Source organism: Hemiscyllium ocellatum, chromosome 50 (genome assembly GCF_020745735.1).
Source record: "Hemiscyllium ocellatum isolate sHemOce1 chromosome 50, sHemOce1.pat.X.cur, whole genome shotgun sequence".
Lineage (NCBI taxonomy): Eukaryota > Metazoa > Chordata > Chondrichthyes > Orectolobiformes > Hemiscylliidae > Hemiscyllium > Hemiscyllium ocellatum.
In genome coordinates, this window is record NC_083450.1 from 9694524 (window position 1) to 9707824 (window position 13301).

At 50.2% G+C, this 13301-nt stretch overlaps 1 protein-coding gene across 1 annotated transcript in view; it reads right to left on the minus strand.

Annotated features, from left to right (window-relative positions):
- The window catches only part of LOC132805549 (proline-rich protein 12-like), a gene marked incomplete at its 3' end in the record, with an annotated part of 218052 nt that overhangs the window by 130026 nt on the left and 74725 nt on the right, over nucleotides 1–13301 (minus strand). The window contains exons 10-13 of the mRNA XM_060820660.1: nucleotides 9719–9952; nucleotides 8268–8501; nucleotides 2898–3131; nucleotides 1320–1553 (exon numbers count right to left, since the gene is read on the minus strand). Coding sequence (XP_060676643.1) covers nucleotides 1320–1553; nucleotides 2898–3131; nucleotides 8268–8501; nucleotides 9719–9952 — 936 coding nt within the window. The remainder of the gene's footprint in view (nucleotides 1–1319; nucleotides 1554–2897; nucleotides 3132–8267; nucleotides 8502–9718; nucleotides 9953–13301) is intronic.

Consider the following 13301-nt stretch of genomic DNA (forward strand, 5'->3'; position numbering starts at 1 on the left):
ACGCTCAATGGGATCCAGTGACACTCAATGACACCCAGTGACACTCAGTAGGATCCAGTGATTCTCAATGACACCCAATGACACTCCATGGGACCCAGTGATTCTCAATGACACCCAGTGACACTCAATGGGACCGAGTGAGTCTCAATGACACCCAGTGACACTCCATGGGACCCAGTGATTCTCAGTGACACCCAGTGACATTCAGTGGTATCCAGTGATTCCCAATGACACCCAGTGACACTCAATGGGATCCAGTGATTCCCAATGACTCCCAGTGACACTCAACGGGACCCAGTGATTCTCAATGATACCCAGTGACACTCAATAGGATCCAGTGACACTCAATGACGCCCACTGACACTCAATGACACCCAGTGACACTCAATGGGATCCAGTGATTCTCAATGACACCCAGTGACACTCAGATGGGATCCAGTGATTCTCAATGACACCCAGTGACACTCAATGTGATCCAGAGACTCTCAATGACACCCATTGACACTCAATGGGATCCCGTGACACTCAATGACACCCTGTGACACCCAATGGGATCCAGTGACACTCAATGACACCCTGTGACACTCAATGGTATCCCTTGAAACTCAATGACACCCAGTGACACCCAATGGGACCCAGTGATTCTCAATGACACCCAGTCACACTCAGTAGGATCCAGTGATTCTCAATGACAATCAATGACACCCAGTGGCACTCAATGGGATCCAGTGATTCTCAATAACACACAGTGACACTCAATGGGACCCAACAATTCTCAATGACACCCAGTGTCACTCAGTAGGATCCAGTGATTCTCAATGACACCCAGTGACACTCAATGGGATAAGGTGACACTCAATGACACCCAGTGACACTCAATGGGACCCAACAATTCTCAATGACACCCAGTGACGCTCAATGGGATCCAGTGATTCTCAATGACACCCAGTGACACTCAGTGGTATCCAGCGACCACCAATAACACCCAGTGACACTCAATGGGATCCAGTGACACTCAATGGGATCCAGTGTCACTCAATGGGATCCAGTGATTCTCAAGGACACCCAGTGACACTGAATAGGATCCAGTGTCACTCAATGAAATCCTGTGACGCTCAATGGGATCCAGTGACACTCAAGTGGATCCAGTGATTCCCAATGGCAGCCTGAGACACTCAATAGGATCCAGTGATTCTCAATGATACCCAGTGACACTCAATGGGACCCAGTGATTCTCAATGACACCCAGTGACAATCCATGGGATACAGTGATTTTCAATGACACCCAGTGACACTAAATGGGTTCCAGTGACTCTCACCTCTTGGTAGTTGGCATCGCCCAGCGTGACCCCCAGACCCCCTTCCACTGCCCAGGGCCGGGCAGTGTGTGTGGATGCAGGGTCAGAGGTCGGTGCCCCCGGTAATGAGGGTGATCCCGGTCGATCCTCCGTCCTGTTGGGAGGGAGAGGGGCAGCAGCTCCTCCTGCCATCTCCCGGATATTCAATTTCCGTCTCCGGATCTTGTCGATATCCTCATAATGTTTATCAGGAAACTGGGAATACAAAGAAAGGGGACAGCATTCACAGGAGGGCAAGGATGGCAGCTATACCCCCAGGGACACCCAGAGAGAGCCAGTGAGACCTAGTGACTTACAGTGCGACCCAGAGACTCCCCCAGGCACCCAGTGACTCCCAATGAGCCCCAGTGAGACCCACAGAGACCCACAGTGGTGCAGTGTGACCCAGAGAAACTGTGTGACACCCAATGAGACCAGAGATAATGAATGAGTCCCAGTTGCACCCAGTGACTCCCAGCGACACTCACATATCACCTAATGACTCCCAGTTATAACCAGTGACACCCAGACACTCCCAGTGACACTGAGTGGCATCAATTGTCTCCCAATGACACCCAATGTCTCTCGGTGATACCCAATGGGGCCCATTAACATCAAGTGACTCATAATGACATCCAATGGCACCCAGGGACACCTGACTCTCAATGACACCCCGTGACTCTCAGCAACACTCACATATCGCCCAATGACTCACAGTTATAACCAGTGACACCCAGACACTCCCAGTGACACAGAATGACATCAATTGTCTCCCAATGACACCCGGTGACACACAATGGGGCCCATTAACATCTAGTGACTCATAATGACATCCAATGGCACCCAGGGACACCTGACGACTCTCAATGACACCCAGTCAACCTCAATGACACCCAACTACACCCAGTGTCACTGAGTGACACCTAAGGACATCCTGCGTCACCTAGAGTCAGCCAGAGACCCTCAGTGATTCTATCGCAACAACATCCATAACCAATGGGTGAGACTTGGGACACCCAACTGACACCCAGTGATACTCAATGGGACCCACTGATTCTCAATGACACCCAGTGACACTCAATGGGATCCAGTGACACTCAATGACACCCAGTGACACTCAACAGGATCCAGTGATTCTCAATGACACCCAGTGACACTCAATGGGATCCAGTGACCATCAATGACGCCCAGTGACACTCAATGGGATCCAGTGTCACTCAATGACACCAGTGACACTCAATGGGATCCAGCGAACATCAATGACAACCAATGACACCCAATGGGATCCAGTGTCACTCAATGACACCCAGTGACACTCAATGGGATCCAGTGATTCTCAATGACAACCAGTGACACTGAATAGGATCCAGTGTCACTCAATGAAACCCTGTGACGCTCAATGGGATCCAGCGACACTCAATTGGATCCAGTGATTCCCAATGGCAGCCTGAGACACTCAATAGGATCCAGTGATTCTCAATGGCACCCAGTGACAATCCATGGGATACAGTGATTTTCAATGACACCCAGTGACACTAAATGGGTTCCAGTGACTCTCACCTCCTGATAGTTAGCATCGCCCAGTGTGACTCCCAGACCCCCTTCCACTGCCCGGGGACGGGCAGTGTGTGTGGACGCAGGGTAAGAGGTCGGTGCCCCCGGTAATGAGGGTGATCCCGGTCGATCCTCCGTCCTGTTGGGAGGGAGAGGGGCAGCAGCTCCTCCTGCCATCTCCCGGATATTCACCTTCCGTCTCCGGATCCTGTCGATATCCTCATAATGTTTATCAGGAAACTGGGAATACAAAGAAAGGGGAGAGCATTCACAGGAGGGCAAGGATGGCAGCTACACCCCCAGGGACCCAGGGTCACCCAGAGACACCCCCAGGGACACAGGGACACCCAGTGAAACCCCCAGGGAACCAGTGACACCCAGAGAGAGCCAGTGAGACCTAGTGACTTACAGTGAGACCCAGAGACTCCCCCTGGCACCCAGTGACTCCCAGAGACACGCCCATGCACCCAGAGTCTCCCAATGAGCCCCAGTGAGACCCACAGACACCCACAGTGGTGCAGTGTGACCCAGAGAAACTGTGTGACACCCAATGAGACCAGAGATACTGAATGAGTCCCAGTTGCACCCAGTGACTCCCAGCGACACTCACATATCACCCAATGACTCCCAGTTATAACCAGTGACACCCAGACACTCCCAGTGACACTGAATGACATCAATTGTCTCCCAATGACACCCAATGACACCCGGTGACACACAGTGGGGCCCATTAACATCTAGTGACTTGTAATGACAACCAATAGCACCCAGGGACACCTGACGACTCTCAATGACACCCAGTGAACCTCAATGACACCCAACTACACCCAGTGTCACTGAGTGACACCTAAGGACATCCTGCGTCACCTAGAGTCAGCCAGAGACCCTCAGTGACTCTATCGCAACAACATCCGAAACCAATGGGTGAGACATGGGATACCCAACTGACACCCAGTGACACTCAATGGGATCCAGTGACTCTCAATGACACCCAGTGACACTCAATGGGACCCAGTGATTCTCAATGACACCCTGTGACACTCTATGGGAGCCAGTGATTCTCAATGGGACCCAGTGATTCTCAATGACACCCAGTGACACTCAATGGGATCCACTGATTTTCAAAGACACCCAGTGACACTCGATGAGATCCAGTGATTCTCAATAACACACAGTGACACTCAATGGGATCCAGTGATTCTCAATAACACACAGTGACACTCAATTGGACCCAACAATTCTCAATGACACCCAGTGTCACTCAGTAGGATCCAGTGATTCTCAATGACACCCAGAGACACTCAATGGGATAAGGTGACACTCAATGACACCCAGTGACACACAATGGGATCCAGTGACACTCAATGTCACCCAGTGACACTCAGTAGGATCCAGTGATTCTCAATGACACCCAGTGACACTCCATGGGACCCAGTGATTCTCAATGACACCCAGTGTCACTCAGTAGGATCCAGTGATTCTCAATGACACCCAGTGACACTCAATGGGATAAGGTGACACTCAATGACACCCAGTGACACTCAATGGGACCCAACAATTCTCAATGACACCCAGTGACGCTCAATGGGATCCAGTGATTCTCAATGACACCCAGTGACACTCCATGGGACCCAGTGATTCTCAATGACACCCAGTGACACTCAATGGGACCGAGTGAGTCTCAATAACACCCAGTGACACTCCATGGGACCCAGTGATTCTCAGTGACACCCAGTGACATTCAGTGGTATCCAGTGATTCCCAATGACACCCAATGACACTCAATGGGATCCTGTGATTCCCAATGACTCCCAGTGACACTCAACGGGACCCAGTGATTCTCAATGATACCCAGTGACACTCAATAGGATCCAGTGACACTCAATGACACCCAGTGACACTCAATTACACCCAGTGACACTCCATGGGACCCAGTGATTCTCAATGACACCAAGTGACACTCAATGGGATCCAGAGACACTCAATGACACCCATTGACACTCAATGGTATCCCGTGACACTCAATGACACCCAGTGACACCCAATGGGATCTAGTGACACCCAATGACACCCAGTGACACTCAATGGGATCCCTTGACACTCAATGACACCCAGCGACACCCAATGGGACCCAGTGATTTGCAATGACACCCAGTGACACTCAATGGGACCCAGTGACACTCAATGGGATCGAGTGATTCACAATGACACCCAGTGACACTCAATGGGATCCAGTGATTCTCAATGACGCCCAGTGAACCACAGTGGGATCCAGAGATTCTCAATGACACCAGTGACACTCAATGGGATAAGGTGACACTCAATGACACCCAGTGACACTCAATGGGATCCAGTGACTCTCAATGGGATCCAGTGACACTCAGTAGGATCCAGTGATTCTCAATGACACCCAGTGACACTCCATGGGACCCAGTGATTCTCAATGACACCCAGTGACACTCAATGGGATCCAGTGATTCTCAATGACAACCAGTGACACTCAATGGGATCCGGTGACACTCAATGACACCCAGAGACACTCAATGAGATCTAGTGATTCTCAATAACACACAGTGACACTCAATGGGATCCAGTGATTATCGATAACACACAATGACACTCAATTGGACCCAACACTTCTCAATGACACCCAGTGACACTCAATGGGATAAGGTGACACTCAATGACACCCAGTGACACTCAATGGGATCCAGTGACACTCAATGACACCCAGTGACACTCAATGGGATATGGTGACACTCAATGACACCCAGTGTCACTCAGTAGGATCCAGTGATTCTCAATGACACCCAGAGACACTCAATGGGATAAGGTGACACTCAATGACACCCAGTGACACTCAATGGGATCCAGTGACACTCAATGACACCCAGTGACACTCAATAGGATATGGCGACACTCAATGGGATATGGTGACACTCGGTAGGATCCAGTGATTCTCAATGACACCCAGAGACACTCAATGGGATAAGGTGACACTCAATGACACCCAGTGACACTCAATGCGATCCAGTGACACTCAATGACACCCAGTGACACTCAGTAGGATCCAGTGATTCTCAATGACACCCAGTGACACTCCACGGGATCCAGTGATTCTCAATGACACCCAGTGTCACTCAGTAGGATCCAGTGATTCTCAATGACACCCAGTGACACTCAATGGGATAAGGTGACACTCAATGACACCCAGTGACACTCAGTAGGATCCAGTGATTCTCAATGACACCCAGTGACACTCCATGGGACCCAGTGATTCTCAGTGACACCCAGTGACATTCAGTGGTATCCAGTGATTCCCAATGACACCTAGACACACTCAATGGGATCTAGTGATTCCCAATGACTCCCAGTGACACTCAACGGGACCCAGTGATTCTCAATGATACCCAGTGACACTCAATAGCATCCAGTGACACTCAATGGGATCCAGTGATTCTCAATGACACCCAGTGACACCCAATGGGACCCAGTGATTATCAATGACACCCAGTGACACTCCAAGGGACCCAGTGACACTCATTAACACCCAGTGATACTCAGTAACACCCAGTGACACTCAATGGGATCCAGTGATTCTCAATGACACCCAGTGACACTCAATGGAATCCAGTGACACTCAATGACACCCAGTGACACTCAATGACACCCAGTGACACTCAATATAATCCGGTGATTCTCAATCACACCCAGTGACACTCAATGGAATCCAGTGACACTCAATGACACTCAGTGACACTCAATGGAATCCAGTGATTCTCAATGACACCCACTGACACCCAATGGGATCCAGTGACTCTCAATGACACCCAGTGATACTCAATGGGACCCACGGATTCTCAATGACACCCAGTGACACTCAGTGGGATCCAGTGACACTCAATGACACCCAGTGACACTTAATGGGATCCAGTGACACTCAATGGGATCCAGTGTCACTCAATGGGATCCAGTGACCATCAATGACACCCAGTGACACTCAATGGGATCCAGTGACTCTCAATGACACCCGGTAACACTCAATGGGATCCAGTGACCATCAATGACAACCAATGACACTCAATGGGATCCAGTGATTCTCAATGACACCCAGTGACACTGAATAGGATCCAGTGTCACTCAATGAAACCCTGTGACGCTCAATGGGATCCAGTGACACTCAAGTGGATCCAGTGATTCCCAATGGCAGCCTGAGACACTCAATAGGACCCAGTGATTCTCAATGATACCCAGTGACACTCAATGGGACCCAGTGATTCTCAATGACACCCAGTGACAATCCATGGGATACAGTGATTTTCAATGACACCCAGTGACGCTCAATGGGATCCAGTGAAACTCAATGACACCCAGTGTCACTCAGTAGGATCCAGTGATTCTCAATGACATCCAGTGACACTCCATGGGACCCAGTGATTCTCAATGACACCCAGTGACACTCAATGGGACCGAGAGAGTCTCAATGACACCCAGTGACACTCAATGGGATCCAGTGATTCTCAATGACACCCAGTGACACTCAATGGGATCCAGTGACACTCAATGGGATCCAGTGATTCTCATAGACATCCAGTGGTATCCAGTGATTCCCAATGACACCCAGTGACACTCAATGTGATCCAGTGATTCTCAATGACACCCAGTGTCACACTCAATTGGATCCAGTGATTCTCAATGACACCCAGTGACACTCAGTGGACCCCAGTGATTCTCAATGACACCCAGTGACACTCAATGAGATCCAGAGACACTCAATGACACCCATTGACACTCAATGGTATCCCGTGACACTCAATGACACCCAGTGACACTCAATGACACCCAGTGACACTCAATATAATCCAGTGATTCTCAATCACACCCAGTGACACTCAATGGAATCCAGTGACACTCAATGACACCCACTGACACTCAATGGGATCCAGTGACTCTCAATGACACCCAGTGATACTCAATGGGACCCACTGATTCTCAATGACACCCAGTGACACTCAGTGGGATCCAGTGACACTCAATGACACCCAGTGACACTTAATGGGATCCAGTGACACTCAATGGCATCCAGTGCCACTCAATGGGATCCAGTGACCATCAATGACACCCAGTGACACTCAATGGGATCCAGTGACTCTCAATGGGATCGAGTGATTCTCAATGACACCCAGTGACACTCAATGGGATCCAGTGATTCTCAATGACACCCAGTGACACTCAATGGAATCCAGTGACACTCAATGACTCCCAGTGACACTCAATGGAATCCAGTGATTCTCAATGACACCCAGTGACACTCAATGGGACCCAGTAATTTTCAATGACACCCAGTGACACTAAATGGGTTCCAGTGACTCTCACCTCTTGGTAGTTAGCATCGCCCAGTGTGACCCCCAGACCCCCTTCCACTGCCCGGGGACGGGCAGTGTGTGTGGACGCTGGGTCAGAGGTCGGTGCCCCCGGTAATGAGGGTGATCCCGGTCGATCCTCTGGCCTGTTAGGAGGGAGAGGGGCAGCAGCTCCTCCTGCCATCTCCCGGATATTCACCTTCCGTCTCCGGATCTTGTCGATATCCTCGTAATGTTTATCAGGAAACTGGGAATATGAAGAAAGGGGAGAGCATTCACAGGAGGGCAAGGATGGCAGCTACACCCCCAGGGACACCCAGAGAGAGCCAGTGAGACCTAGTGACTTACAGTGAGACCCAGAGACTCCCCCAGGCACCCAGTGACTCCCAGAGACACACCCAGGCACCCCGAGACTCCCAATGAGCCCCAGTGAGACCCACAGACACCCACAGTGGTGCAGTGTGACCCAGAGAAACTGTGTGACACCCAATGAGACCAGAGATACTGAATGAGTCCCTGTTGCACCCAGTGACTCCCAGCGACACTCACATATCACCCAATGACTCCCAGTTATAACCAGTGACACCCAGCCAGACACTCCCAGTGACACTGAATGACATCAATTGTCTCCCAATGACACCCACTCCCGGTGACACACAGTGGTGCCCATTAACATCTAGTGACTCGTAATGACATCCAATGGCACCCAGGGACACCTGACGACTCTCAATGACACCCACTGAATCTCAATGACACCCAACTACACCCAGTGTCACTGAGTGACACCTAAGGACATCCTGCATCACCTAGAGTCAGCCAGAGACCCTCAGTGACTCTATCGCAACAACATCCGAAACCAATGGGTGAGACTTGGGACACACAACTGACACCCAGTGACACTCAATGGGATCCAGTGATTCTCAATGACACCCAGTGACACTCAACGGGATCCAGTGATTCTCAATGACACCCAGTGACACTCAACGGGATCCAGTGACTCTCAATGACACCCAGTGATACTCAATGGGACCCACTGATTCTCAAAGACACCCAGTGATACTCAATGGGACCCACTGATTCTCAATGACACCCAGTGACACTCAGTGGGATCCAGTGACACTCAATGACACCCAGTGACACTTAATGGGATCCAGTGACACTCAATGGCATCCAGTGCCACTCAATGGGATCCAGTGACCATCAATGACACCCAGTGACACTCAATGGGATCCAGTGACTCTCAATGGGATCGAGTGATTCTCAATGACACCCAGTGACACTCAATGGGATCCAGTGATTCTCAATGACACCCAGTGACACTCAATGGAATCCAGTGACACTCAATGACTCCCAGTGACACTCAATGGAATCCAGTGATTCTCAATGACACCCAGTGACACTCAATGGGACCCAGTAATTTTCAATGACACCCAGTGACACTAAATGGGTTCCAGTGACTCTCACCTCTTGGTAGTTAGCATCGCCCAGTGTGACCCCCAGACCCCCTTCCACTGCCCGGGGACGGGCAGTGTGTGCGGACGCTGGGTCAGAGGTCGGTGCCCCCGGTAATGAGGGTGATCCCGGTCGATCCTCTGGCCTGTTGGGAGGGAGAGGGGCAGCAGCTCCTCCTGCCATCTCCCGGATATTCACCTTCCGTCTCCGGATCTTGTCGATATCCTCATAATGTTTATCAGGAAACTGGGAATATGAAGAAAGGGGAGAGCATTCACAGGAGGGCAAGGATGGCAGCTACACCCCCAGGGATAGCCAGAGAGAGCCAGTGAGACCTAGTGACTTACAGTGAGACCCAGAGACTCCCCCAGGCACCCAGTGACTCCCAGAGACACACCCAGGCACCCCGAGACTCCCAATGAGCCCCAGTGAGACCCACAGACACCCACAGTGGTGCAGTGTGACCCAGAGAAACTGTGTGACACCCAATGAGACCAGAGATACTGAATGAGTCCCTGTTGCACCCAGTGACTCCCAGCGACACTCACATATCACCCAATGACTCCCAGTTATAACCAGTGACACCCAGCCAGACACTCCCAGTGACACTGAATGACATCAATTGTCTCCCAATGACACCCACTCCCGGTGACACACAGTGGGGCCCATTAACATCTAGTGACTCGTAAGGACATCCAATGGCACCCAGGGACACCTGACGACTCTCAATGACACCCACTGAATCTCAATGACACCCAACTACACCCAGTGTCACTGAGTGACACCTAAGGACATCCTGCATCACCTAGAGTCAGCCAGAGACCCTCAGTGACTCTATCGCAACAACATCCGAAACCAATGGGTGAGACTTGGGACACACAACTGACACCCAGTGACACTCAATGGGATCCAGTGATTCTCAATGACACCCAGTGACACTCAACGGGATCCAGTGATTCTCAATGACACCCAGTGACACTCAACGGGATCCAGTGACTCTCAATGACACCCAGTGATACTCAATGGGATCCAGTGATTCTCAATTACACCCAGTGACACTCAATGGGATCCAGTGACTCTCAATGACACCCCCTGACATTCAATGACACCCAGTAACACCCAATGGGACCCAGTGATTCTCAATGGCACCCAGTGACTGTCAATGGGACCCAGTGACACTCAATGCGATCCAGAGATTCTCAACGACATCCAGTGACATTCAGTGGTATCCAGTGATTCTCAATGACACCCAGTGGCACTCAATGGAATCCAGAGATTCTCAATGACACCCAGTGACACTCAGTGGGACCCAGTGATTCCCAATGACTCCCTGTGACACTCAACATGATCCCGTGACTCTCAATGACACCCAGTGACACTCAATGAGATCCAGAGACACTCAATGACACCCAGTGACACTCAATGGGATCCCGTGACACTCAATGACACCCAGTGACACCCAATGGGATCTAGTGACACTCAATGACACCCAGTGACACTCAATGGGATCCCTTGACACTCAATGACACCCAGTGACACCCAATGGGACCCAGTGATTCACAATAACACCCAGTGACACTCCATGGGACCCAGTGACTCTCAATGGGATCGAGTGATTCTCAATGACACCCAGTGACACTCAACAGGATCCAGTGTCACTCAATTACACCCTGCGAAACTCAATGGGATCGAGTGATTCTCAATGACACCCAATGTCACACTCAATAGTATCCAGTGATTCTCAATGACACCCAGTGAACCACAGTGGGATCCAGAGATTCTCAATGACACCCAGTGACACTCAGTGGGACCCAGTGATTCTCAATGACACCCAGTGACACTCAATGGGATCCAGAGACACTCAATGACACCCAGTGACACCCAATGGGACCCAGTGATTCTCAATGACACCCAGTCGCACTCCATGGGACCCACTGACACTCAGTTACACACAGTGACGCTCAGTAACACCCAGTGACACTCAATGGGATCCAGTGATTCTCAATGACACCCAGTGACACTCAATGGAATCCAGTGACACTCAATGACACCCAGTGACACTCAATGACACCCAGTGAAACTCAATATAATCCAGTGATTCTCAATCACACCCAGTGACACTCAATGGGATCCAGTGATTCTCAATGACACCCCCTGACATTCAATGACACCCAGTGACACTCAATGGGATCCAGGGAATTTCTATGACACCCAGTGACACTCAATGGGATCCAGTGACTCTCAATGACACCCAGTGACACTCAATGGGACCCACTGATTCTCAATGACACCCTGTGACACTCTATGGGATCCAGTGATTCTCAATGGGATCGTGTGATTCTCAATGACACCCAGTGACACTCAATGGGATCCACTGATTTTCTAAGACACCCAGTGACACTCAGTAGTATCCAGTGATTCTCAATGACAACCAGTGACACTCAATGGGATGCAGTGATTCTCAATAACACACAGTGATACTCAATTGGACCCAACAATTCTCAATGACACCCAGTGTCACTCAGTAGGATCCAGTGATTCTCAATGACACCCAGTGACACTCAATGGGATATGATGACACTCAATGACACCCAGTGACACTCAATGGGACCCAACAATTCTCAATGACACCCAGTGACGCTCAATGGGATCCAGTGACACTCAATGACACCCAGTGACAATCAGTAGGATCCAGTGATTCTCAATGACACCCAGTGACACTTCATGGGACCCAGTGATTCTCAATGACACCCAGTGACACTCAATGGGACCGAGTGAGTCTCAATGACACCCAGTGTCACTCAGTAGGATTCAGTGATTCTCAATGACACCCAGTGACACTCAATGGAATAAGGTGGCACTCAATAACACACAGTGACACTCAATGGGAGCCAACAATTCTCAATGACACCCAGTGTCACTCAGTAGGATCCAGTGATTCTCAATGACACCCAGTGACACTCAGTAGAATCCAGTGGTTCTCAATGACAACCAGTGACACTCAATGGGATCCAGTGACACTCAATGACACCCAGTGACACTCAATGGGATCCAGTGATTCTGAATAACACCCAGTGACATTCAGTGCTATCCAGTGATTCCCAATGACACCCAGTGACACTCAATGTGATCTAGTGATTCCCAATGACACCCAGTGACACTCAATGGGATAAGGTGACACTCAATGACACCGAGTGACACTCAATGGGATAAGGTGACACTCAATGACACCCAGTGACACTCAGTAGGATCCAGTGATTCTCAATGACACCCAGTGACACTCAATGGGACCGAGTGAGTCTCAATGACACTCAGTGACACTCCATGGGACCCAGTGATTCTCAGTGACATCCAGTGACATTCAGTGGTATCCAGTGATTCCCAATGACGCCTAGTGACACTCAATGGGATCTAGTGATTCCCAATGACACTCAGTGACACTCAATGGGACCCAATGATTCTCAATGACACCCAGTGACACTCCGTGGGACACGGTGATTCTCAATGACGCCCAGTGATACTCAGTAGGATCCAGTGATTCTCAATGACAACCAGTGACACTCAATGGGATCCAGTGATTCTCAATAACACACAG